We start from the raw sequence: 27,606 nt of genomic DNA, 5'->3' as shown, positions 1-27,606 counted from the left end.
TTTAATTGCTTTCTTTTAGTTAAGTAGAATTTATATTAGTAGGAAGCAATAATTTAAGTATTTCTTTTGTGCTTTCTTTTAGTCTAGTAGAATTTATTGAGGTTTTACAATAATTTTTTAGGGGAAGGCCCCAAATCAAGCTATTTTATAAAGTCTTTTATTCGTTCTTAATGTGGTTTTCGAATTTTTGTATAAATTCGATTCTTTAGGATCCGAGCTTCATTCTATGAGGAGAGTGATATGAAATATTGGCTAAGGCAATAGGGTCGGTTCTACAGGAACCGAGTTTTATTTTATGAGGTGGATGAAGTAAAATTTATTTAAGGCAAGATGGTCGTTTCCACGAAAATCGAGCTTCATTCTATAAGGTGAATGAAGTGAAAAATAGTTTAAGTCAATAGAGTCGGTTCTACGGAAATCGAGCTTCATTCTATAAAGTGAATGGAGTGAAATCGAATTAAGGCAAGATGGTTGGTTCCAAAGAAATTGAGTTTCATTTTATGAAGTGAAACTCGGTCAAGGCAATAGGGTTGGTTATGTAGAAATCAAGCTTCATTCTACGAGATAAATGAAGTGAAAAGCAATATGGTTGGTTCAATAGAAAAGAAGCTTCATTCTATGAGGTGAATGGAGTAGAATTTTTTAAGGTAATAAGGTCAGTTCTTCATGAACCGAGTTTCGTTCTATGATGTGAATGGAATAAATCCTATCTAAAGCAATAAGTTCGGTTTTTTCGAAACTGGACCTTATTCTATAAGGAAGTTAAGCAGAGTTACTTAAGGTACAAAGGACGGTCCCATGGGAACTGAACCTTATTTCAGGAGTAGGGCCTTAAAATTATCCAAAACAGTAGGGTCGGATCTATATGAACTGAACTCCAATCTATGAGAGAATTGGGACTAAATTGTATGAAAACAATAAAGTAGAACATAATAGTAGAAAAAGAAAGAGAAATATTCATTACTACATAAAATAAAATAAAAAGTTACAAGAGAGAAAAAAGAAAGAAATTTAAAAAATAAAAAAAATAAAAAAACTCAGACCTCCATAGGGTCAACATGCACAATTATAGGATTGGAAGGCGGTAGGGGAGGAACGTTGTCGGGGGGGCATCAGGAGAGAATGAAGATCAAAGTTGATCAGGGGTGCAGCCTAGGAAGAAGCCTTCTGGAGTTTGAGAATAGTGGCTTCAAGTCAGGCTGTGAGCTTCCTTTCTTCTTCCACGGCCTCCTCCGACCCCTTCACATTATCATCAAGCTGACATTGGAGGTCAGCCTTCTAATCTTTAAGAGCTTTATTTTTCTGTATTTCCTTCTCTTCAAGTTCATTTTTCAACCGATCCACCCAAGCTTCAAAAGCCATAAAGTTCTGGGTCAGTTGGTCTTGCAGGGTTTTGAGTTTTTCCTGCAATCCTTCCACATGACCCTTGAAGTCAGACTTTTTTGTCATTCGCCTCCATGGAGGAGCGAGAACTCCGAAGCATGTACGATTTCCCCCTGGTCAGAGCAAACATCCCATACTGAGCCTGAAGAAAATAAAGATAAAATACAAAATTCTTAAAAAGGAGGAGAACAGGAGAAGAGAATACCTTGGCAAAATGGATGCAAAGCTCATCAATGAAGGACATTGGGTCCTTCTCGAGAAGGCCAATGGTGGCTTTCTTGTCCGCGGAAAGGAGGCTTCCCTCTATCAGCCCCCAGGTGATTTTGGGGTCAGTTAGCACCGAAGACCCCATGGGAATCCTGACGATGAAGATTTTTTCCTCAAGCGAGATCTCTTGAGGAAGAGATCCCCTAGCTCCACGAGCCTCCTCAGAAGGGATTAGGGGAGTGTCATGATCCTTTGAGGAGGAAGCTTTCTTTAGCCACTTGCTCTATTGGTTAGAGCTGGCTAGGGTGACCTAGTCTACAAAGTCACCACTTCCCAATTGGGAGCTTGTTTGGGATGGAAAGAAGTTGGATAAAGGATTGACAAGAGGCAGTACGGAGATGAGGGTGGGAGTAGTTCCAGTAAGGCCGAGCGGGCACCTACGTGTAGATGGTTTTCGGGTGACGACTTGGGAAGACATTTCTTCCTCGAATTCAAAATTAAAAGGTTCGAGGTAGATTGAAGAGGAAGTGGTAGAGAAAAGAATGGTGGTCTGGGAAGGACAAGAAGTACTCTTTCCTGGACGAAGAATGGTGGTAAGGGGGAGAGTTGGGGAGAGCCTTTTCCTAAATTCTTTGTCCTTGAGAATGGACTTAAGGATGGGAGTTGGTGGCAGATTCTTATCTTTCACACCTTCAAAAGTCAAAGAAAAATAAATAATTAGTCAATCAATTAAAAGAGAAGGTCAGAATAAAATGAATGAAAAATAAATAAATATATTACCCGTCTAGTTGAAGTAGTGATTTCTAAGGGCAGGAACAAATTGCACTTCTGCATATTCCCAGAAGCCCGTAAGCTTGACCGGGTAAAGGAACCATTCGTTGTTATTCTCAGGGAGCTGGAGTAGCACTTCCTGACCCTACCTCTTCAGTAGGTAAAAAACTCAGGCCTCTTGGGAGCATTCGAGAGCTTTTACTAGGCCCAAATGTCAACAAGACCGAGTTTTTCCCACAGGGAGACGGGAATTCATCAGCTCGATCATGATGATCAGACAGTAAAAGTTCCTCATCATCTGCCCATGGGCCTTGTGGTAAAAGTTTAGGACATCTCGAGTCAGGGGGGACAATAGAACCCTGAGGTCGGCCTTGAACTGACCCCAGATGGCAATGATTGAATCCCTCTCCCAAGTCTCATCAGGAACTGGAGAGTCGCACCATTCCATAGCTACAAACTCTGGAACAAAAAACGTAGCTAGGAAGTCTTCCATAAAAGGTCTCGTAGGGACATAGGATTTTTTACTCATGATTTTTTAGGGTTTTTTTATAGGGAAAAAGTAACTAAAATGGCTAAACAAAGGAGAAAAGGGAAAAGACAGAGAAGGGTACCTGAGATAGGGGAAAGGAAAGGGAGAGATTAACGAAGTTTTGGCCAAAAAAATCGAACGGAGGAAGGCTTGAGAAAGCAAACTAGCAACACTTCAATGGAGAAATGGAGAAAAGTGAAAATGAAAAAGAAAGGAAGGGGTATTTATAAGGAAGACATCCTCGAGATACGCAACACATTCTATGGCTAAGATCTCCTAGAATATAGGGCACATGATGGGCTATACCTGCCATCATTACGCTCAAAGAACGAAGCGACGAACGCCATGTGCCCCGTATCAAGCTAATACAGAAGTGCCAAGTGGAGAAAAATAACCATTGGGGACACCAAATGAGAGCAGTAGATGCACCCTCATAAAGAAGCAACGGCTCAAGGTTGTGGACCAACCAGGACGAAATACATGGGATGACTATTTAATGTGCACATTGGGCACGTACGACCGTTTTAACTCGTGTCGTTTCATAAATTGGAAGTCGAGAACTGACCACTCGGTGGTAAGACATTATAAGTTCTCGGAAGGTCAGGATACTCCTGACCTTCAGAGAAGGGGCAATGTAGAGGGATAAATTCTCCAACATAAGAAATAACACCACGTGTCATGTAGGAACAACGGAATTTGTTGTTCCCATTATTCTGATCGTGACTGAAAAGACACTTGGTTGTTTAATGAGGCTATATGGGTCGGGATAACGGAATTTGGTGAGCAAGAAGGGGTCTAATCCCTAAGATTTCGGGATTCGAACGATAGAACTAAATGGGACTCTTGGAGAGAAGATCTTACATGATTCTTATCCCGAAATAAATGGAGATAAGGTTGGGAAAAAAGATGTAAATTCATATTCCTTGTTCTATAAATAAGTAAGGATCCCCACATCTGAGGTAAGCAAAAAAAATATAATTCCATAATAATTAATTTTTGCTAAAATTTTCTTGAGTCTACCTTAGGCATCAGAGGCTTTGTGGAATAGGGAACGGGGGCGATTTCCAAGAGCTATATTGCATCGGATAATTATAGGGGAGATCTCAAGGTAATCACAAAAACGCTTCTACATATATATAGAATCTAGAGGAGGTTTAACGTGAATTTTGTTTTGGATGAGTTGTATTGTTAATAAGGAGGGCTGATGTATTTATAAGAACATGGGTTTTGTATATGAAGTAGGTTTGCTTGCTCAATGAAATCTAGATTAATGAAAAATTATATAGTTTTCTATTGATTGGTACTTTGACTTTGGAAGGATGACATACTAATCCATTTGAATTGTTTAGCAACACACCGATCCATTTGATTTTGCAAATATTCATACCATCCTTTTGTTTTCATGTGTCTTTGAAATTAAAAAATAAAATAAATAGGAAAACTATATTCGAAGACTACTACTGAGAGGCTTAGTGGGGATATGAGACCTTTACACATTGGACATTGCTATCCTTTGTGTGATCATGTTGGGTTTAGGATCTCTACTGATTCTCTGTGATTATCATATCTTATTTCCGCCTGGCATGCTGTTATAGGTGTTGTTCTCTCAACCAACCTCAAAAGCAAATTTTCAATCTCGATAGTTTTGTACTCAAAATAAAGAGATTGGAATGTAATATAATTTGGTTTCACTATGAGATCTTGGCGTGGTGAGAGAGCTCAAATCAAAAAATGGGGAGAGAAATCAGTGTTCTACGATTTCTTAGGGATCCCTTTTATAGTCAAGAGAGAAAAGATAGAAAGAGAAAGTGATGGATATGATGGTTATACGATTTTAAAAAGGAAAATCATATATTTTGAGGGAAGTAATTGCAAATCCACCTAAAGTTTCCATAACGAACATGTTCACAGCTATAAAACACGTTATAATATGAAAACGAGATCTATTCGTTCGTTGGCGCAACATGCAATGACTTCCTTTCATCATTTTTTATATGTTTTCAAGTATGTCCGTGAAACCGCTCCCTATACATATGGCGTTGTTCCCTGATGTTATGGATATTCTTTGCGGATTGTTACATTTACTTCAAATTTTGAATTACTTCCATAAATGGATCACGTGCCATTGCTTCAGCAAAGTTAGCCGTGAAGTGACGTGTCGGGTCGGGGGTGTTACATTATGCCTCAAACTCACCCATCATTTCTTGAAGATGGAGTTGAGCAGAAAACAAATCCCTATACTTCATTATCTTTGGCCAATCTTGGGAAGGCCTACTATAACAAATATGTAAATTAGGAACCGTTTATAACAGTTCCTAAGCCATTATGAAACAGTTGACAGATTATCTCTAATCGAGGCGTCTTTAATGAATTTAAACAGCTGGAAACTGTTCTAGATCTCAGGATTTGGAACGGTTAAAAATTATTCCAGAACTCATAATTTGGAACAGCTAAAAACCATTCCAAATCTGCATTTGCACACTAACAAAAAAAAAATTATGCTAGACATCGCTTTAAAATCCGATGTCTATAAGACTAATGTCCTAAGTCTGAGACTTTAGACATCAATTACAAATCGATATCTAAAATGGTCAATAACCGATATTTGAACTTTAAAAAAAATTTAATTTTTAATTTTTTTTTTCTTTTCTATGCACCTATTACCCTCGGTCAAAATAGACCCAAATAGAGAACATCGAGGTTCTCTATCACATTAATTTATACACAAAGAGAGTTACAATGAGTCATAATTTACAAATCCAGAATTAAAATCCATCGAAAATAGACTCCCCTCAATTTCCACAACTGTTCGCCTCATGTTGTACTTAATTCACTTGAACTCTTGGTTCTTCCACTCGCAATGCCATCACTCCCATCCCTTCCTATCTTCTTTAAGATCCAACTACCAATTGAGCAGCCTTTTGTGTCACCACATTGCATACTCTCATGATGAGCTTCCGCACCTTCAAAGAAGTATTTGAGATCTGAAAACCCAAATCCCACATAAGAACAATGATTAGAGTAGTCCCCTTAACAAAAAAAATAGACTGATCATAGTGCAACTTGTATACCTACAGCGTGTCTTCCAAGATTCTGTCTATTCTCTCAAGTCGGCAGAATCATCTTCATGCATGGCAACCATCAGCGGTGTCCTAGATTTGTTTAGAAAAGGGTGAAAATATTGTTGCAACGTGTGTGCATGTGTATAATCATATCAGTTTTTCATACCATAATTAACCCCCCCCCCCCCCCCCCCCCCCAAAAAAAAAAAAAAAAAAAAATTCCATTGTTGCAAGAAAAAAATAGGCCTCATCATGGGACATATGCGATAGCACCAACTATCTACATCAATCCATCTAACTATAAGACTAAAAGCAAAAAGACCAGTAACCAATAATAAGCATCATTGAAGAAAAACTATGCTGTGCCTATTATGAAACAAAATAGTGAAGTTCATGATACCTAAGGTCTCAATAACTGCTGCTTAGACCATGTCATTGCACCTTAACGAATGACTTTGACACAGGTTATACAACTTCAGATAAGTCTTTTTTCCATTTTTCATAAAGATGCCTCATTGGAAACATACAAAGGAAGAATGAATTTTGAAGTTACCAGTTACGGTAGCAGTTAATGGACAGAGTGACAACAGTTAGGCAAGACCATCTTGGTGCAAGGTTCCATATAAATCCCACATTCATCTTCTCTTTGAAAATCCAAATCAGAGAGCTTTCTCCCCTCTCCCACTCTCTTCCAGCCAAGCATCTCGATACATCTACCCTTCTCAAGAGTAGAATCTAGCTCTGTTAAGTTATCTTGGAGATGTTCAAGGGATGTTAATATCACTGCTGCATTTGTTTTATTTATTGTTAGAGTACTTAAAAGGGAAAATAAATTATAAACTTGACAATAACCACATTGAAATAGTTGGAAACAAAGGGGTAGTCTACGAATCATAGAACTCCCTAATAGTCGCTTTTCTTCCATGAGAAGATATGTTCATCCTTCCATCTGCATATACCTATACAAGTTAAGAGAGCTATTAAAGGGAGTACCCAATGGAGAAGCAAAAAACCCAATTTTTTCCACATTTGCTTGAATATTCAATCTAAAACAAGATATAGTAACTATCCCTTATGATTTCTCTAAACTTGCACTGGAGCTAAGAATTAAGAGAATGAAATAACAACCCACCTTGTATACAATTATGTAGAAAAGGCTTGAATATCTTGGGAGTAGACACGTAAATCCATCCATTGGACCAAAAACACAAAGATTGGTGCCAACTCATTGTAAGCAAGTTTCATTTGAAGACAAGCACCACCCTAGCTCTTGGTATTGCAACTGCCCTGCAAAAAAATAATTAAAATTCCATCAAAGCCCACTTCAGCTTTGCCCATAAACAACATATACCAATACACTACATGAAAAAAAAAATTTGATTGGCGACTGCATTTGCTCTTGTTTTGGATCATGTAAAATCCACAAGTGGGTTTCTTCTTTCCTGGCTACTTTGAGTGCATAATTTGCATAAACATATTATAATGCCCTCCAAAATACAAATTAAATAGAATAACAGCAAAAATACCCATTAGAGATACATTTAGAACCCACATGGGTATTTTCTTTTATGAATGTTTAGAGTGCATAATCTGCATAAAACAGATTGAACTGCACCAAAACATAACAAAATGGAAGAGAAAAAAAAAACTCTTAACAGATAAATTTAAAACCCAACATGGGTATTTTCTTTTATAAATTGTTAAAGTGCATAAATTGCATAAAACAGATGGAACTTCCCCAAAACATGATAAAATGAAATAAGAGGGAAGAAAACCCTTCACAGATAAATTTAAAACCCAACATGTGTATGTTTCTTTTATGAATTGTTAGAGTGCATTCGTTGCATAAAACAGATTGAACTCCTCCAAAACATTAACAAAATGGAAGAGAATAGAAAAAAAAACCTTTACAGATAAATTTAAAACCCTTCATGGGTATTTTCTTTCTGAATTTTTAGAACTCATACATGCATAAAACAAATTGAACTCCCCCAAAACACAATAAAATGGAAGAAGAGGGAGAGAAAGAAACCCTTTACAGATAAATTTAAAGTTCTACATACCCAACAAAAAAACAAAAGATAAAACAGATACCCAATTAGTGGAACCAAAATTATATGTAAACAAAATTATCTATTTTATCCTACCTGGAGTAGAAGTGGATGCTTGCTTTGCATGGTTGGGAAATGTACTAGGTGGAGGGATGATTAGATCAGGTTTGGATCTACTAGTGTTTGCCTCCCTCTGTTGGCCTGGATCCAAATGACCACGACCTCCATAAGAAGTGCGAGACCTAAAGCATTTCGGCACACTTCGCATCCAAGGAAAAACCTATATGAAGCCTGGAAAAGGAAAAATTAGTTTTATAAAAACGAATATACAAGAACAACAAGGAAAAACAGAATTATGCTTAGCCATGTACTAACAAAAATAACAATGATTGATAAATAATAAGCAGGGGCGGAGCAAGGATTTTGCTCATGTGGGAGCAACCAAGAGTAGAAAAAAATAGTTGTGGGGGCAACTAAGAGTGGAAAAAAATTTTGTGGGGGCAATAGTGGTAAATTTCTTTATCCGCCATTAAAATCTGTCGCAATAGCACATTAATCCATAGAATTTGAAAACTCTTGTGGAGGCAATAGCCCCCACAATCCCCCACTCTAAATCCACCCTTGATAATAAGTATCAAAGAAACTAACTTAGAAATTAAATAGTAAATTACTTGGGGTATGTTTGATATGTAGACATAGGTAATTTTCTCAAAAGTACAACTTGGACTCATTTCCGTCACTATCATTGCTTATCAACACCATTATACTCAGACTCAGACTCAGACTTCCCACTATCATCATCATTGAACTTAAACTCTAACACACCCTCTTCTTCATCTCTAGTGATAAAGGTAAGAGGTGTATCAATAGTTGTTCCATGCATATCTGATCTATCCCAAGTTACATTGTCATCCCCGAAGATCAAGGTTTCCACCACATTTGGATCATCAAAAGGTAAGTTTGGTAATATTCTTCAATATCATCTATAGAAAAGTCCACACACATTTCAAAAAAATCTTGAGGTGTTATTTGCATGGCCACATACCAGTTTGTATCCATAGAGTCTTTAATGTAGAAAACTTGCATGACTTGAGATATAGCACAAACGGTTCATCATATTCACTCACTCCAGTATTGGACAACCACCTTAAATCATGACAGTGAACCCCAAGTCATCTTTTTTTTTTCCCTTGTCACATTCACACTTAATTAATACCACACACTTCCACCCATAATAGTACAATTCTATGATATCATTTAATATGCCATAATAACTTAGATCTCCTTCAATTGGGTTTCTGTCATTAACACTTGCGAAGCTAGTTGTCGTAGCAACCACGAGAACTCCGCTATTTTGAGTTTTCCTTTTCTGTTCGCGGGCCTTAGTGTGAAATCTAAATCCGTTAGTAATATAACCATTATATTTTCTGGCAACACAATCAGGACCCCTTGCGAACTTTCTAACTTCTTCAGAAAGTAAATGACTTTCCCCGTATTTTGACTTGCTAAAGATCTATTCATCAAATTGTTTATAGTACAACTTATCGAGTTCATAATGCCTAATCCGATGATTTTGTTGCTTGAGTTCTCTGCATATATTTGAGATCAATAAATATGATTAATGTCATTTTGAAACCCCATAATGGAGACACGTTACCGTTAATTATACTCATTTCAAGGAGATTCCCAAATCCAAAAAAAAAAAAAACTCATAGTTGGTACATAGTGTAAGATGTGTATATTGTATCAAACAAAGGATTTTTTTCCCATTACCTTCATATAATTGATGCTTAAACCAGCAAACAACTGTTTATATCCCTGATTACGTATAATGTAGGAAAGCCCATCCATTGTCCTACGGTATCCGGGATCACCTTGCTGAAACGATGGTTGCAAACTTTGAACCTGAGAATATCATTGAATCTAAGAAATCATCAAAACCATTAAGTTTCCAGCAAGTGTCGTAACTATAGAAATAAGATACTTGTCTAGTAGACCTTTAGGTTTATACACTGCGTGGTGGTTAATGTGAGGCACATGCAGGAGAGTAGGGCCTACCATTCAATTAACTCCACCAGGGAGGTCTTCTAGTTAGGACTTGGGACAACACCTGACTGGATGATCCTAACATTTTGATCCATTTAATGGTGAATCTACGCTTGAAAGTGCACCACATTCACTACTGTTTCATCGAGCGACCACTCTGCAATGCATTTGGCTAGTACCTTAGGTTTCCTAATCAGAATGGTAGTTCCCTTTTTTAAGCCTTCATGGATCAATTCAATTTCATAGCATTGATCTCTCAGTAGAGTACTCACCATTTTTAGAAGTAAACAAAAAGAAAGGAAAAAATGATTGTATAAGTATAACTATAGTATCTAAGAGGTAAATTGGGGGACAATAAATACATCTGTCTCCTAACGACATCCAACGGGTATATGAAGGTATGTCCGAACAGTCCAACTAAAGCTTCACAAGATAAACACATCATAACAGATTTTTGGTGTTCTACAAGGACCTGCCCCTTGATTTCCTCGTAAATGTAGAACTTCAGACCAGCATAAGGGAGGATCCCAATGAGTGTTGGGACCTGTTCAATGAAGAAGTCAAGCCTTATTCTGAAGTTGCAACAAAGTGGTAGTCCAAATTGAAAGATCTAATAGTTTTCGCGTATTGCAAGGTCGAAAACAGGAAAATAAAAATAATAAATCAAATAATGTTTCACATACCCAGGAAGTATAGTACAACATAATCGAAATGAGTAGCAGTCACATTCCAATATCTCCCAGTCTAAAGAATTGGGTTAAGAACCAACAAATAGAAATTTATTAAGATATGAAGATTCATAACAAATCTCACAAAAATGAAGCTAATGGAATATGCATTCTGTGAATTAATTACAATAAACAAATCAGTGTGAATCACACCACAAGTCTTACAAATCTCTCCTTGTTCATCATATCTTCCATAAATCGAATTCCCTTCAAACAAATCCTTGATCATTTTAGTTATAATCATTTTCTCTTCAAATAATATTAAATTAATAATAATAATAATAATAATTAAAAACTATCCAGATTAAATCAAATTTTGGGCGTACAATGAAAACGTATTTTCTCAACTACGTTGCACTGAATTTTGATCTCAGCTCAATAATTACTGTATTAAGACGATTAATCCAAGTCGAATGCGAGAAGATTAATTTCAAATGTTCAAATTCAGAATCAGAAATTATAAAATAAATTGAAGTGAAGCACGATTCGATTACATACCTGCTCCGAGTTTAACTCGGTGTGATCCATGTAAATCTAGCTCCAGGGAGAAAGATCAGAAATAATTATCTTCAAATCTCTACAACTAATCATCCACAGATCATCAAAAAAATCAAAAATTTGAGGAAAATTATAATTTTTAATGTAAAAAAAATATTAAAATTACAGATTAGAAATTATCAGAGAGAATCAAAATGTAAAAAAGCAATCAAACGAAAATCTAACTTGTGAGAGAGCGAGATGTGCCTTCTCAGGGTTAGACAGTCGACATTGTGGCGCTCTGAGATTTGGGCTAAATCTCTCTATAAAGAGCTACGATATAATATTCCGCAGAGATTGAGAGGTCGATCAAGGGAGCGATTGTGAGAGAGAGAGAGAGATGAGATAGAGAGGTCGATCGAGGGAGAGACTGAGAGAGAGATGAGATCAAGAGGTCGATTGAGGAAGCGACTGAGAAAGAGAGAGCGAGAGAGAGAGAGAGATCAACTGAGAGTGACTGATCGAGAGACAGATCGACTGAGAAAGCGAGAGATCGAGAGAGAGAGACTGAGAGTGGTTCGTTCCCAATAGTGAGACGGGAAATGGACAAAACGGCTTTAATAGGTAAAACGGTTTAAATCTGTCTCTAAATTAGAAACGGATAAAATCTGTTTTATAATTTTGTTCCTGATTCACTATTTTCTTATAGTGCTCCATTTGGTGAGCTCGATCGTTCTAAATACACTTTGGAGATATAATTTCTCCAGCTCATCTACTAGTATTTTTGACCTGTATGGGAAAGTTTGGATTGTGCAAGATGTATGCACGTTTTGTAAAACTCTGTAATTTTTGTAAAGACCATCAGTATACAATGCAATTTAGCTTTTGAAAATAATCCTTTTGAAATATGTACTATTGTTTCAGACTTGAAATGAAAGGCTTGATTAGAAATGAGATTTACCAAACAAAAGTTAAGATATCTGTCTCTCTTAAGATATATGTATCTCTTGGGTCCTTTAGAGTCATCTCCTGTCTTTGAGGCTCTAAGACAATATTTAGACGGAGAGCCCTTATTTTCATCTTTTTTTACCCGTAGTGCCCTTTTTTTGGGTTCATTAAGTCTGATGCCACATTTTTGCGCATCGGCACCTTTCGCTGGTTTTCATTGTGCTCATGATTTTGATCTGTCATAACTCAATTCTTTTACTCAACACCCTTTCAAGGTTTCATTGTGCTATTTGAGTTAAGTTTGCTAAAGCTTTTGGCTTGACCATTCTTTTAGTCCAAAGGGACTTTGGTGGATGTAAGGGGGCTTGATGAGTTAGATGGTTGGACTAGTTTTCTAGCTTTGATTTGAAAAATATTGTTCATAGTTTATATTCGTGCAGGCTAGGAGTCCTTATCTATTTAGACTCATGTTGAGGAGTGAGCAGTTTAGGCTCGTACTTGGGAGCAATAGGCAGTTTAGGCTCATACCATGGAGTAGTGGATAATTTAGGCTCGTGTTAAGGAGTTTTATGATCTTTGCTTAAAAAAGGTCGTAATTACAAAGGGTGGATTGTCGTTTGCAAATGAGGCGATTGAAGGGTTCTAATAATGGTGATGAGGTGGCGTCGTTTCTCATCCTAAAAGTTTGGTTCGATCTTGGGCAAAGTATTTTTTGATTATATCGGCATTCAACTACTTCGGAAATATTAATATTTTAAAGGGTTAACCACAAATCATCCAAGTCATCTTGATCTCCGAGGCCTACATGACACTGCACGAAATTGGAAAATAGCAAGTTTTGATTCAACATCATATCATATAAACGACATTTGTTTTTTAAATTTACTAGCGAGTTTGTCACTTTTTTATTAGTGAAATTGTCACTTTAAATTAGGACTGCAACTTGGACGGGTTGGAGGGTCAACTCAGGCTCAATCCAAGTTGTAGAACCCTCAACCCAACTATCGGGTTAGAGCTCATTAACTCAAGCTCAACCTGAGATTGAGCTTCTAAAATCGGGTTGAGTTCCGATTAACCCAAATTAGGTGATTTTGGGTGAGTTGGGCTTATTGAACAAGTCTAATTTCATTTTAATCAACACATAAATTTTATTTTATATCTTAAGAAATAAAGACAACATAAAAAAATAAAATCACTAGTAAATAAATTTGTACACAACCTCCAAATCCATTAATTTTTATATTATATTTTGTTATTTAATTTTACAAATATATTTATAAAGAGAAAACTAATATTTATCTATATATATATATATATATATGGGGGCGGTTCAAGGGACGTCTTCAAAACCAGATAAGAAGCCCATGTACTAGGGGCGTTAGATTTTGTCGAAATAACGGCTGAGATGCACTCAAATGTCTCTTCCAATTCATAAACGGAATTTTAGAATTTTATAAATAAGTCCCTCTTTCTTTTTCTTTTTTTTTAAAACTCACTCTCTATCTATTTCAAACGAATTTCTCTCACAGAAACAAAACACCCTTTTCTCTCTCTCTCTCTCTCTCTCTCTCTCTCTCTCTCGTCTCGACAGAAAACCCAACCCATTCATCTCGACAGAAAACGGAGCTAAGAAATTCTTCCTTATAGAGTTGCATAGTGTTGGAATGAACGTGATGGTGGAAGTCCATCAGTATGGTTTCAAATCGAAAATCATTCAAAACCTTATTGAACTCGTAACCTTGAGAACTTAGTAGGCGTCTGTGATTGAACTCGGTGTTTACATAGGTGATGTGAAAGCCTCTAAGATGAAGGAATTTTACTAGTTTGAGCATGGGAGTTATGTGCCCCTGCGCTGGGTATGGGATGATAACTGCGTGAGGCTTCTCAACCAATACAGACCGCATTTTTTACTATTTGAGGGAAGTGTAGATATGGTTGTGGAAAGTCGCTTGGCAAAAATGACTCCTATTTATAGAGATAAAGAGCTTTGGTGCCGGCTTATTTAATTGCTAGAAGTTAATTGAAGAATGCGCATGGGTATGGGCACCATAGTTAAGTTTAAGTACTTGTACAGTCAAGTTGAAGCTAGACTAGCCCAATTGGGTACTTATGGGAGATTGTTTTATGTAGTCGATGATACTAACAATTTTTTGGGTTTTCTGTTGAAGTTTCCCACCAAATCTGGGTTTTTTATCGAGATGAATGGGTTGGGTTTTCTATCGAGAAGAGAGAGAGAGAGAGAGAACTAGTTCGTTTTCGATCAATGGAGACGAAAACGAAGGGTGTTTTGTTTCTGTGAGAGAGAGAGAGAGAGAGAGAGAAAAGGGTGTTTTGTTTCTGTCAGAGAAATTCGTTTGAAATTAGATAGAGAGTGAGTTTTAAAAAAAAAGAAAAAGAAAAGAGGGACTTATTTATAAAATTCTAAAATTCTGTCTCTGAATTGGAAGAGACGTTTGAGTGCATCTCAGCCGCTATTTCGGCAAAATCTAATGCCCCTAGTACATGGGCTTCTTATCCGGTTTTGAAGACGTCCCTTGAACCGCCCCCTATATATATATATGGGTAGCCTTCTTTTGACAAAATCCTAGACAACATTCTAGACCAAGTTTTGTCTTATATGACTAATTTTTTTTGGAATGGACTGATTTTTTGTGAGGATGATCTCTATAGTCAGTAGATCATCCTTACAAAAAATCAGCCAATTCTAAAACTTCTAACCCCATGAAAAGTTGTTACAAACTAATGGTAAAAATTGACGGTTCACGATTCTTCATCTTATAAACTAGGGTTAGAAATTTCAGAATTAGCTGATTTTTTGTGAGGATGATTTTCTCACTATAGAGATCATCTCACAAAAAATCAGCCCATTTTGAAAATTTTAACCCATATAAAATTTTAGCCCATGCTTTGTCTAGAATATTGTCTAGGATTTTGTCAAAAGAATGCCACCTTATATACATATAAAGCATCAGATTTTGGTCAAGTCGGGTTGAGATTTCCTAACCCAGACTTATCGCTCATCAATTGGGTTGAGTTCGGGTTAGCCCACACAAATTGTAGCCTTACTTTAAATTAAAATACCTACCAACGAACTCGCTCAAAAATATGTTTTAGGAATTAAAATGAACAATGTAATGGAATCAGAATTTTTGCAAAAGTTGGGTATATTTTGAGAAAAATCTTATTATTAAGTATAATTATTTAATAGAGAGATTTATCCGGCAAACCTAACTATTGCACTTTTATTACAAAAACTCCTTTGGAGTATTGATAACTCCAAGAGAATCTTGCTTTATGAACTTTGTTACCCACCAAACCTCACTTTATCAAATTCATTACCGAGCAAACCCTGGAGTGGATCCACTTCATACATTTCAAATTTTTTTTAGTTTAATTTGTTACTTAACATGCCTTGGAGTGGATTCTAACCATATTAATTTGTTTCATCCAAAAACATGATTTGATGTACAAGATTGCAAATGAAAAAATTCTAAGAACTTTAAAAAAAAAAATTTGAAAAAAAAAAAATAATAATTTTCACCATTGAATTTTTAGTTTAAAATTTGGGAATTCAATATCCTTCCATTTTCAACGTTTACTATCAAGCTCAAAAAGATTTCGTTTTTTCATTTTTTTGTGTGTGTCTAATATGAGTTTTTCCATGACATTTAGAAGGCTGTGTGGTTGGATTCCTAATTTGATTATCCATGTTAGTCCAATGATCCTTAGTACGGTTTAAAATCTTACTTAGTTAGTCATGATAGCATGATTCATAAAGTAAGGTTTGTGCCGGTAACAAACTTGATATGGTAAGGGAGTTTTTTTTTTTTTTTAATAAAATTGCAACAGATAGGTTTACCCGGTAAATCTCTCTTAATATTTAAAAGGATTTAACGACGAATCGTTTGAGTCATCTCGGTTTCCAAGTCCTAGAGTAGACAAGAGTAGCAACTTTTTGGTTCAACATCATATCGTATATAATCCATAAGAGTAAAATATTCTGTAACATTTCTCATCCAAAACCCTAACCCCCCCTCCCCCACCCCCAGAAAAACAAAAAACCTTCACCTTTTCATCTGCTCTTTAGGGTTTCACTTTATTCTTTCTTGACAGATCAATTAGGGTTCAGAGTGTTATCCGAGTGAACAATTTCCTTTGCAGATATGGCTTTGGTGAGTATTTTTTCTCAGATCTTCCTTCATCTCATCTACCTTTCGTTGGCCTTTCTGCATCTTTTATTATTACTTTTAGTTTTGGTTATTTGACTTTAGATTTTGTTAGATTTCTACGTATTTTTTCTCTGCAATTTGTCTCTAGAGCTCGACAATTAAATCGTACGGTTGTGTGTGATCGATCATCTTTCTGCTAGTTTATACTTTAATTCGTGATTTGAATTGCCATATCATAGTGTTTAATCTTCTTAAGGCGAATACATTGAACCGCACTTATAGTAAACTAATTTTTGTGATCTGGTTGTTTGACTCGAGTTGATATCTATGGCGCGTTTTCTAGCGCTTCAGTATCAATTTTTCCATGTTTGGAGTCCTTGATTTGAAATAAATTGGGTTCTAAGGCGCTTCTCAGGACCCCAATCTTCAATATGAACAATGATATCTGATCCCCTTAATATATACAGGGTCAGGTTCAACAGCCAAAAGTGTAGTCACAAAGTCCTAGCCGAAGTGTTTTGTCCTAAATGAGCTAAGTGAGTGTTTGGTAACACTTCTGAAATCTGAATGGAGGTGGTCCACCTTTAAAATTCAGACTTTAGAAGTTTTATTCCCGTTTGTTTTGGTTAAGATTTCAGACTTTAGAATCAAAATTCAGAAGTTTTAAACCAATGATGGAGGGATGCTGGATGAAACTTTTGAAATCTGATTTTTTTTTATGCTCTTAAAATACCCTCCTCAAAATCCTAATTTCTATAACTTATTCTTCCTTTATATGAACCTTAAAACCCTTATTTTTAACTTTTCTATCTCTACAACTGTATTGTCAAGGTCTCTCTCCTTTCTCTTGTTTTTGTGTTCGAAAACCCTATATTTTATACGAACTCTAAAATCCTATATTTTTCAACTAGAAAATGAATGATTATTTATTGTTTGAGTATTACCTTGTTGGAATATAATTTTTTAAGTATGAATTCAAATTGAAAATAATATTGTTAGGGTGTTTGATTTATTAGAAATCGAAATTAAATATGTGGATGGTTTCATTATGCATAACATGTTATGTTTTTCGGTTAACAATTTATTAGAATTATAAAAGGGTAATATTGTCAAAATGACCATTATATTTTAAAATTCTATTTGTAACCAGAAGCTTTTAAAAATGATAAACAAATAATTTTTCTAGAATAAGATTTCAGAGAACAAATTTCAGACTTCAGAAGTGTTACCAAACATACCTGATCCTCACAAAAAATCAGCCCATTCCAAAACTTCTGACCCCAATTTATAAGTTGAAGATCGTGGACCATCAATTTTTACCGATAACTTGTAAACCACTTTTGATGGGGTTAGAAGTTTCGGAATGGGTTGATTTTTTGTGAGGATGATCTTCTCGATATGAAGATCACCCTCACAAAAAAATGAAGATCACCCTCACAAAAAATCAGTCCCTTGCGAAACTTTTAGCCTTTGTCTCCCATTTTGGCAACCAAACGCCGTCGGTTATATATATATTGACTACGTTTTTGGCTGTTGAACCCGAGAAACAGCCAAAAATGTAGTCAAAGTTCTATAGCCAAATTGTTTTGTTCTATATGGGCTAAAAGTTTTGGAGTGGGTTGATTTTTTGTGAGGAGGATCTCTACACCATAGAGATCATCCTCACAAAAAATCAGTCCATTCAAAAACTTCTAACCCCAGTTTATAAGTTGAAGAATCATGGACCATCAATTTTTACCTGTAACTTGTACACCACTTTTGATGGGGTTAGAAGTTTCGGAATGGGCTGATTTTTTTGTGAGAATGATCTCCTTAATATAAAGATCACCCTCACAAAAGAATCAGCTCATTCTGAAAATTTTAGCCCATATAGGACTAAACTTTGGCTCACATTTTGGCAACCAAATGCCGTCCATATGTGTGTGTGTGTGTGCGTGTGCGCACGTGCATGCATGCTGAGTTACCTTTCAAAAAAAAAAAAACTGTGTTACAACACACACAGATGGTGAGAATGTTCAAATTTCTTTTTTGACGAATAGAGATGTTGTACATCCATTTCTCCTATAAGATGGTACTAGATGGTCATGGTGTTTCTGACCTTTGCTTCAGAGAATCTGTCTCTAAGAGCAAATCCAAGAGTGCATTGAAGGATCCCTCTCAATTTTAAGCTGTCGATCAAAAAAAAATAATTATAAGCTGTTGCTGACCCAATCTTTAGTTGATTTGAATATCTTCATCTGTTTTTTTTAATGTTATCATTAATTATTATTATTAGTATATGCCTTGATGATTAGGATTTAGTGTGGATACTTCTAGGTTGTGATCATCATTATCAAATGAGCAAATGACATTGTAACTGTTTGATGAACTTTCTCAATAATGCATCTGTTCAATATTCTTTATAGATCTTGCATTCAGGAAACAATAACAAAAATGCATTCAAGACCCTCATTGCCGCAGAGTACTCTGGTGTCCAGGTCGAACTGGTCAAGAATTTTGAGATGGGTATCTCCAATAAGACCCCTGAGTTTCTCAAGATGAACCCTATTGGAAAGGTGCATTTTGTATTATTAGGCTGTCATCTATATTCAGTTCATTTTTATGATTTTGGTCATCTGAAAACACTATTTTTGTGCAGATTCCTGTACTGGAAACTCCTGATGGCCCCATATTTGAGAGCAATGCCATAGCACGTTATGGTAAGACACGATTTTGTGCTCTCTTTTTTTTCATTTAGTAAGGATTTGTTTTGGAAGTTATCATATTTTTTTTTCTTTGGTGCAGTTACTCACTTGAAGGAAAGCAATCCTCTAAATGGTTCTTCCGTCATTGAATATGTAAGATTTTGGAATCTCATGTACATTTGCCATTAGTTGTATCCCCATTTTCCTTAACCTCCTTTTATGATAATTTTTTTTTTTTTAAATGTTCCATATTCTCTTCATTATTTTTGGTACTTGTTTTACAGGGGCATATTGAGCAGTGGATTGATTTTGCATCTTTGGAGATTGATTCCAATATTGTGCGCTGGCTCTCACCGAGAATGGGTTATGCTGCGTACCTTCCTCTGGTTAGTTGAGATCCATTGCTCTCTCTCTCTCTCTCTCTCTCTCTCTCTCTCTATATATATATATATATATATATATATATCTCTAATTTTATGTAACCCTGCAATTTTTTGTCCACAAAGGTCGAGGAAGCTGCCATTACCGCTCTGAAAAGGGCACTAAGTGCTTTGAATGCTCATCTAGCTTCAAACACTTACCTGGTGGGACACTCAGTGACACTAGCTGACATAATCATGACATGTAACTTGTACTTCGGATTTAGTCGTGTCATGACAAAGAGCTTCACTTCAGAGTTCCCTCATGTTGAGAGATACTTCTGGACCATGGTCAATCAACCTAATTTCCACAAAGTGTTGGGTGAGGTAAAGCAGACAGAATCCATTCCACCAGTTCCATCGAAGAAGCCTAAAGAGTCTGCGAAACCCAAAGCAAAGGATGAGCCAAAGAAAGCCACAAAAGAAGTTAAGGAGCCTGCCAAGCCTAAGGTAGAAGAGGCCACTGAGGAGGAAGAGGTACCAAAGCCCAAGCCAAAGAATCCTCTTGATCTGTTGCCTCCAAGTAAGATGGTTTTGGATGAGTGGAAGAGGCTCTACTCAAATACCAAGACCAACTTCCGTGAGGTTGCTATCAAAGGTATTTTTTTTTTCTTGTATGCATAGTGTCTTAAATATGACTTGTGTAAACTGGGTATGATCTGTCATCTTACCTTCTGGAATCCCAATTCTCAGGCTTTTTACTAATAAAAATAAATGAATAAAACTCAGGGTATTGACATTTTCATTTTCATATTCTTGCAATATTGTGATAATTGTTATTATTATTATTATTTTCACTTCTTAAAATACTGTTTTCAAATTGTGTGTAAAGTTGCTTCTTGGATGGAGCCATTGTCAACACAACCACCATATACATGCCCTACCATTGACATTGGTACCTAGGAGATTTATTGAAAAAAAGAAAGAAATATTGGTACCTTGGAGTATTTGGAAAAAAAAAAGAAAAAAGAAAGAAACATTGGTACTTTGGAGATATATTGGAAGAAAAAGAAAGAAACGTTGGTACCTTGGAGAGGTTTTGACATAGCGGAGTATAGTGTATGTGGTTTGGCGACAAGCATGAGTGTGAGCATGAAGGTTGTTGAAACCTAAAATGATGAGACTTAAGTTGGCCCCTTATTCAACAAATTGAACCATTTGTTAGGCCCATGGTTTACAATTTTTTACCGTCTCGGAAGGTTTTGGTCGAGTCCAGAATGAAACATTTATCTTGAAATATTTAATGCTTCAGGAGTATTTTTTATATTCTCAGTTGAGATAATATCGGTTTTTTTTTCCTGCCCAAGCTATTACCTCGACCAGATAGTAAAGTAAATCTTGGTTATGTCAATCAGATCACAATTGTCTTTGACTCATTGATACTTGAAGAAGTTGCTTCTTAATTTCCCACTTGTTTAGCTATATATTTTCCTATGGTTTGGTGAAAAGCCCAAAAATGGTGGTTGCAACACCCAAACAAAGGCATTTATAATGATCTTTACACTGCAGAATAACGATGTTAATATATTACAGTATTGACTGTTATTTCCAATTGAAAAATCTTGTTTATTCTGCTTGTTGCAGGATTTTGGGACATGTATGATCCAGAGGGATACTCTCTCTGGTTCTGTGATTACAAGTACGATGATGAGAACACTGTCTCATTTGTCACCTTGAACAAGGTTGGTGGTTTTCTGCAACGAATGGATCTGGCTCGCAAGTATGCATTTGGCAAGATGTTGGTAATTGGCTCAAACCCACCATACAAGGTGAAGGGGTTGTGGCTTTTCCGTGGGCAAGAGATACCTCAATTTATAATTGATGAGTGCTACGACATGGAGTTGTATGAGTGGAGGAAGGTCGATATATCAGATGAAGCCCAGAAGGAGCGTGTAAGTCAGATGATCGAAGATCAAGAACCTTTTGAGGGAGAAGCTCTCTTAGATGCCAAGTGTTTCAAATGATGGATCCATTTGCCTTCTTGCCCCTTCTTGTTAGAAGAGTATTTGGGCCTCAGTTTTGCTGTCTTGAGTTTTGTTTTTTTTCTTGATTACTTGTGTGTCGAAACAGGTTAATTTAATTACCCCCTTTTTTGTTGTTGTTGTTGTTGTCATAGCTAGTCTGTCGTTAAGATCTACAACAATTCTCGAGGTTTTGATATCATTAGCAGTATAATTTATGTTTTGATTTGTTTTAAGGTATTTTGAGAACTGAAGATTGTTATTTGTGCTTTCAATATGGTTTTTATATTTTTACTTGCTTGTAAATATGATGCTTAATCTGGGGGAACGGAGAATAGATGTGAAATATTACAGATGTTGAAACCATGAATTGAGCTTCAGACCTTTAGCTGAAGCGTTGAAGGTTCTTATATGTAAATGAAGCGCTTGAAAGAATTGCAAAAGTAGAAGCGCTGAGAAAGAAGTGTGTTGTCTTTCATAAATGCTCATGATATGTTTTTTTTGGGTGTAGGAAGTTGTGATTTCTATGCAATGCATGATTTTTATGCATAGTAACAAAAATCTCTGTTTTTTTGTTTTTTATAGTCTTGTAATACGTGTAACTCTTACAATTAAAATAAACCAAAAAATCAATTTTTTTTTTTTTTTTGAAAAATAAAAATGTGTTTTTACTTTTTAAATGTTTTTTTTTTTTTAATATTTCTTTTAACACTTTTTATTTTTAGTGTTTGCAACGCATTTTTTCAAAAATAAAAAAACCATCTTTTTATGGCCTGTGATTAATTTCTATGGCCTTCCAGCTAATTGTGATTTAGTTCGTAAATGTTTTTTAATATGGGATTTTATGATAATGTTTCGATGTTACAATAGTTTTTCCTTTCTTCAATTGCGTGTTATTTTGCTCAAAAGATACATTAATGGCTAGACTTCTTGTGTTGCATGGATATCCAGTAGTTTTTTTTGTTTTTTCTCAAAAATATATTGAAATATTCGATTAGATGTCAAAAGCTATATATAATTATATATTACGTATTTTCATGATTTTTAATATTTATTTTTATTTTTCACGTTTATCATTTCTTTCTCATTTTATTCTAATTTTGTTCTCGTTTTTTTTTCCCAAAGTTTTCTGTTTGCCGACGGAGCCGGACTCCGACTCCTTTGGGGAGAGTGATATGGATCAATCGAGGCTCCTAGCCTGGAATTCTTGAAGGATGCAGGATCACTTCCCTCCTTGCTGGGGTGGATTTTGGTTGAAAGATTTTTCTTTGCGGTGGCAAAGGCATTTGAGCCGGGGCTTGCCCCTGGGAACGAGTGACCCGCGAAGGCAAATCCTCAGTATTTTTAGGGGTGTTAATGAGCACATTTTCCTAGAGTCGAATCAAAATTGAAATTGAAAATCCCGATTTTGACTCTCTTTTGATTGGAATCGATTAGAGTAGGATTTAATATGGAAACGAACTAATAGGAACCACTATCCTATGGGTACCTTGAACCGATTTATTTTCACATTATATATGATTGAAGTTTTTTCAATATTTTAAAATTTGCATATAATATACAGTTCTTCAAATTTAATATAAATTAAATATTGGAGTTTAAAATAAGTCATTTCTTCTTAAATTTATTATTTGTAAAGGAAATGAATTTTTATTTTTAAAAATGAAAATCATTAAATTATCTTTTTGTGGAACAAATTATTATTAAATTGATATTTTGCGAATAACTTTTTAGAAGAAGTTTTTTTATTTTTATATAATGATTTTGAAATATTCTTTACACTTCGATTCTTGAGAACCAGAATCGATGGGTAATTGTAATTTTTGACAGTTTTGGTTCCACTTTATTTAAAATCGAAATCGAAAAAATGTAGTGGTCATGATCCAATTTTCATAAGAATCGAATCAGAACCTACCCGTTGACACCTTAAACCCATATTCCGCCTTGGTGACTACAGTTTTCTTGTTTTCTTAAGGCAAATGCTTTTGCACTAAACCACTTTTTGATTTTCTCATTAGTAAAATGATAATTAAAATATAATTATTCTATAGCCACACCAACTTTTAATAAGAGCACCCCAATTTAAGTAATATCAAAGATGAATTGAAATTACTGACTTTAACAATGTATAGACCTAGAGGGGTGGTGAATAAGACTATTTAAAAATTCTTCAAAATGTGAACACTTAAGTGTGACTGAATTTTTAATGAGTTCATTCTATTGATACATTCACCAAATCATTCATTGAACAAAAGATATATGCAAGCAATGATTAATCATGATATACATTCAAATTTGTATGAAGATAAGAAAATTAGAGAAAAGCACAAGACACACAATTTATAGTGGTTCAGCAACTGTGCCTACGTCAATTCCCAACAGAACCCCAATCGATAGTTCTTCGGTGTTTACAAAAATTGAGGTTTTTGGTTCACCTTAAACCGCACATAGAATTTTTCCGGGGTTAATTCTGCAACCCTAAGATTGAGTGAACCACACTCAAAATATCTAAGTTATATACTTCGAGAACTCAGCAACATTTATCACTCAACTTGAGTCTGCAACTCAATCAAGTGCTTAATTTTGAAGAAGAAATCAAGTAAATTATTACAAGAGTATTTTAAAATTAAAACAAAACAATCAAACTCACAATTATGATGAATGAGGTGAGTTTGTTATTCTTTGGTTCCTCACTACTTCCTTCAAGGGCTCCTCGCCTAACTCAATATTAGAATGTAAATGCTTGAAGGATGAAGTAAGTGAGCCTTGATCAACTCAGATGAAGTAGCTTGATGTGCATGGTTTCGACTTCACCTAACGATTCTTCTTACTTTGTTAAATCTTTTGAAATGTACTTATTTACTTGGGCTTAACTCAGAAGTTGTTGATCAAAAAAACAATGAAGCCTAGAGCTTCTATTTTATATAAACTACTCTCAACGGCTTCCTGTCGGTGGCACCGACCAAACTTAACGGTCGAAAATCTTACCGTTAAACACTATCGGTAGCACTGTCGGTAGAACTTTCAAGAGTTATCTGTGGGACCGATGAGTATTATAACGGTGGAACCGGCAGAACCATGCTTCTGCCACCGATAGATGATTTCTTAATTAGTTCTGGCGGTGGATATCGGTGGGACCGACAAATTGTTCATCGGTGGAACCGACAAGTTTGAGCTTCTGCCACCGATAGAAGTTTTCCCATTTTGATCTGTCGATGGATGTCGGTGGGACGGATAGGTTGGTCATTGGTGGAACCGACAAGTTTAGGCTTCTACCACCGATAGAAGTTTTCCCATTTTGATCTGTCGATGGATGTCGGTGGGACGGATAGGTTGGTCATTGGTGGAACCGACAAGTTTAAGCTTCTGCCACCGATAGATGTTTTCTCATTTTGTTCTGTCGGTAGCTGATGGTGGATCCTTCACTCCTGCCGACAGCTTCTGTTTCCCTTAAGATAGAGCTGATTTTGGGATGACCTTAGAACACTCACAAGATGCTCCACGGATGACGATGTCCATTGTGAAAGCGCTCTCGATCCGCGGGGTACGCGGATCCGCTTTTGACCCTTGAGGTTTGGGAGTCGCCACCTAGTTATTATGGTCTAGGAACCAAACTGACTCTAAAATGGATAAAAAAAACTAATCTACTACAGAAAATCTGAATCCGGGGATCATGTTACGGGGTTGGAAGGTGTTAGGCACCAACCTCGCCCCGCCAATGCCGGTCTCTACTTATCCCAAATAAGATTACATTGCTAATGACCAAAACCTAGATAAAAAAATAGAAAAATGTTACCTTCGATACGCAAAGGTTCTATTCCCTCAGATCTGGTGAAATTGCTCCTTGTAACGTATTCCTTGCTTTGTTCTGTCTCCGGATCTGATTTCTGATCTCCGAGGCAAGGTATCTCCTTCTTGGATCTTGATGCTTTGAATTTATTATGGATTTTTCAGATGTTTTTGAAAGGTTTCTAGGTGTTTTTTAGGCTAAAATCAAAGTAGGGTGTTAGGTAAGGAGTTGGGGCTCCAAAATTAGGGTTTTAGGGAGGTTGTGAAGGCTTCTTCACCTACTTTTTCTAGGGTTTTTTCTTTGATACGAAAATAGGGTGTGGAGGCTCATATTTATAAAGTTTTTTAGGAGAATTAGGGTTTGATTAGGGTTTCTTTTAGGGTTTCAATTAGGGTTTAGACTTTGGTCTCATGAGATGAACTTAGTCTTTACGATTTTAATTTAGGGTTTTGACTTTAGTTTTATGAGATTGACTTGATTAGTTTAGATTAGGGTTTTGACTTTAGTCTCATGAGATTGACTTGATTAGTTTAGATTAGGGTTTTGATTTAGGGTTTTGACTTTAGTATTTTGACTTTAGTCTTTCTTGGTTGGCTTTTAATATCTTGACTTTAGTCTTTCTTGGTTGACTTTTAATATCTTGACTTTAGTCTTACTTGATTGACTTTAATGTTTCACTTTACGTTATTTAATGATTTATTTATTAATTTTGAAAATTTTAATTATTAAAGTTGTAAAATTACCGTTTTGCCCTCGGAGAGGATTTTTTACGTTTTAAGTCGTTTTTCAATGGTCCAGGATGTTTTGGAATCAGTTTTTCATAAGGAATTCAATGGGAATGTTGGTTTTTGTCATTTATGAAATTTTTTGTGTGAAATGGTCGTGAATTTTATGAGGGCTATTTTCGTAATTTTGTCAAATTCTGTGAAAATTGGTGAAATGATTTATTTGGTTTCGATTTGTTGTTTTATGTGTTTGAATGGGTTTTCCTAAGTGTAATGTAGGCTCTAGGGTTGTTTTGATGTTAGGAGTATTTTGATAATTTGGTCATTTTTAGTGATTTTTATCGTGAAGCTTATTTTTGGTTTGCAATATGATGATTTCTACGTTTCTGGGATTGTATTTTTCTAGCGTAGCGTGGTTTCTAAGTTTTGTCAGTTCGAGATACCTCATCCGGATTTCTGAAATATATCTGGTAACAAAATAAAGCATTGGAATAAACATCCATCATTGGGAACCGTTGCGATCGGGTTGACGAGTTGATTAATCAGGCGAGTGCAAAAATGGGATGTCTACACCTTGTCCCTCTTTGGCAGAGGGTTGAAGCAAACTAGACAGCAAATCTATTTCGGTAGATAGTGCGATATTCGAATGCCAAAGTCAATGACATTTCATTTTTGCAGCCTGATTTGGTGGTTCGTCAGGGCGTCCAGATCCTTGAAGGTAAGTTCTCCCTAGACTAAAAATGTCAAATCCTCGAATTTTGAAAAATTCTCCTTGACTTATGCTAACATGCACGTGTGTACAATGGTGTGATGCTCACGAAATAATCTATCGGATCATTGAGATTAATCCCTCCTCGATAACAACAAATGTCAAGTCCTAGAGATCTTCTCTCGCCGACAATGATGATTCAAACTGGAATGTATATATGTAATGAAATCAATCATACGATATTTGAATTATAACAAGTTTGAAAAAATGAGATAATCATAACACAATCAGAATCAGGTGATGTAGGAACTTCATTAAATCCTATCAAAATTCTTTTTTTTTTAGAGTTAGAAAAAGTTTGAGTCTCGTTTATCGGACTCGCGTTAAGGTTGATAGAAACTTAAAAATCCTGTTAAAAATTGGAGTCTCATTTCTCGGACTCGAACTGAGGTTTATAAGAACTTAAACAATCCTATTTCAAATGGTTGGAGTCTCATTTTTCGGACTCGAACTGAGGTTTACAGGAACTTAAACAATCCCGTTAATTCATTCTATGATTCAGACAAAGCTAGGGTCTCGTTTCTCGGACTCTGGCTAAGGTTTATAGGAACTTAAAAATTCCTGTTAATTCAAAGTTGGAGTCTCGCTTGTCGGACTCGAACTTGCTGGACCCACGTTTCTCGGGCTAAGGTTTGCAGGAACTTAAACAATCTTGTTAACTCATTTTATGATTCAAAAATGGTTAGAGTCTCGTTTCTCGGACTCGAACTTGCTGGAGCCACGTTTCTCGGGCTTGGGTTCGCAGGAACTTAAACAATCCTATTAACTCATTTTATGATTAAAAAACGGTTAGAGTCTCGTTTCTCGGACTCAAACTTGCTGGAGCCACGTTTCTCGGGCTTGGGTTCGCAGGAACTTAAACAATCCTATTAACTCATTTTACGATT

General features: G+C 35.9%; 1 protein-coding gene, 2 long non-coding RNA genes and 1 pseudogene across 7 annotated transcripts; 1 reads left to right on the top strand and 3 right to left on the bottom strand.

Moving 5' to 3' along the window:
• Positions 1-938: 938 nt before the first annotated feature.
• LOC147404664 (uncharacterized) lies at positions 939-2,900 on the bottom strand. Of its 2 annotated transcripts, none has more exons than XR_015177867.1 (3): positions 2,371-2,900; positions 1,589-2,280; positions 939-1,525 (listed from the first exon to the last, which is right to left on the bottom strand). It is a non-coding gene; the product is annotated as an uncharacterized LOC147404664 (long non-coding RNA). The 2 variants fall into 2 exon arrangements; XR_015177866.1 differs by having other exon boundaries at positions 939-1,496.
• A 2,804-nt stretch (positions 2,901-5,704) lies between these two features.
• Positions 5,705-8,129, bottom strand: LOC147404663 (E3 ubiquitin-protein ligase AIRP2-like; annotated as a pseudogene). The gene is made up of 4 exons (XR_015177288.1): positions 8,100-8,129; positions 7,085-7,215; positions 6,513-6,911; positions 5,705-5,874 (listed from the first exon to the last, which is right to left on the bottom strand). The product of XR_015177288.1 is annotated as an E3 ubiquitin-protein ligase AIRP2-like (transcript).
• LOC147404662 (uncharacterized) lies at positions 8,103-12,024 on the bottom strand. Of its 3 annotated transcripts, XR_015177865.1 has the most exons (5): positions 11,501-12,024; positions 11,276-11,360; positions 10,733-10,793; positions 9,777-9,908; positions 8,103-8,294 (listed from the first exon to the last, which is right to left on the bottom strand). It is a non-coding gene; the product is annotated as an uncharacterized LOC147404662 (long non-coding RNA). The 3 variants fall into 3 exon arrangements; XR_015177864.1 differs by lacking the exon at positions 10,733-10,793 and having other exon boundaries at positions 11,522-12,011; XR_015177863.1 differs by lacking the exon at positions 10,733-10,793 and having other exon boundaries at positions 11,501-12,009.
• A 4,191-nt stretch (positions 12,025-16,215) lies between these two features.
• Positions 16,216-21,710, top strand: LOC147404661 (elongation factor 1-gamma-like). Its single transcript, XM_086440705.1, has 7 exons — positions 16,216-16,374; positions 18,777-18,926; positions 19,010-19,070; positions 19,156-19,208; positions 19,340-19,441; positions 19,562-20,072; positions 21,059-21,710. The coding sequence occupies exons 1-7, from the start codon at positions 16,366-16,368 to the stop codon at positions 21,436-21,438; spliced, it is 1,266 nt and encodes a 421-aa protein (XP_086296831.1). The 5' UTR covers positions 16,216-16,365; the 3' UTR covers positions 21,439-21,710.
• Positions 21,711-27,606: the final 5,896 nt, after the last annotated feature.

This window comes from Akebia trifoliata, chromosome 4, assembly GCF_017979445.1.
Source record: "Akebia trifoliata isolate Shusen 1 chromosome 4, ASM1797944v1, whole genome shotgun sequence".
Lineage (NCBI taxonomy): Eukaryota > Viridiplantae > Streptophyta > Magnoliopsida > Ranunculales > Lardizabalaceae > Akebia > Akebia trifoliata.
This window is presented reverse-complemented; position numbering and strand designations above follow the sequence as displayed.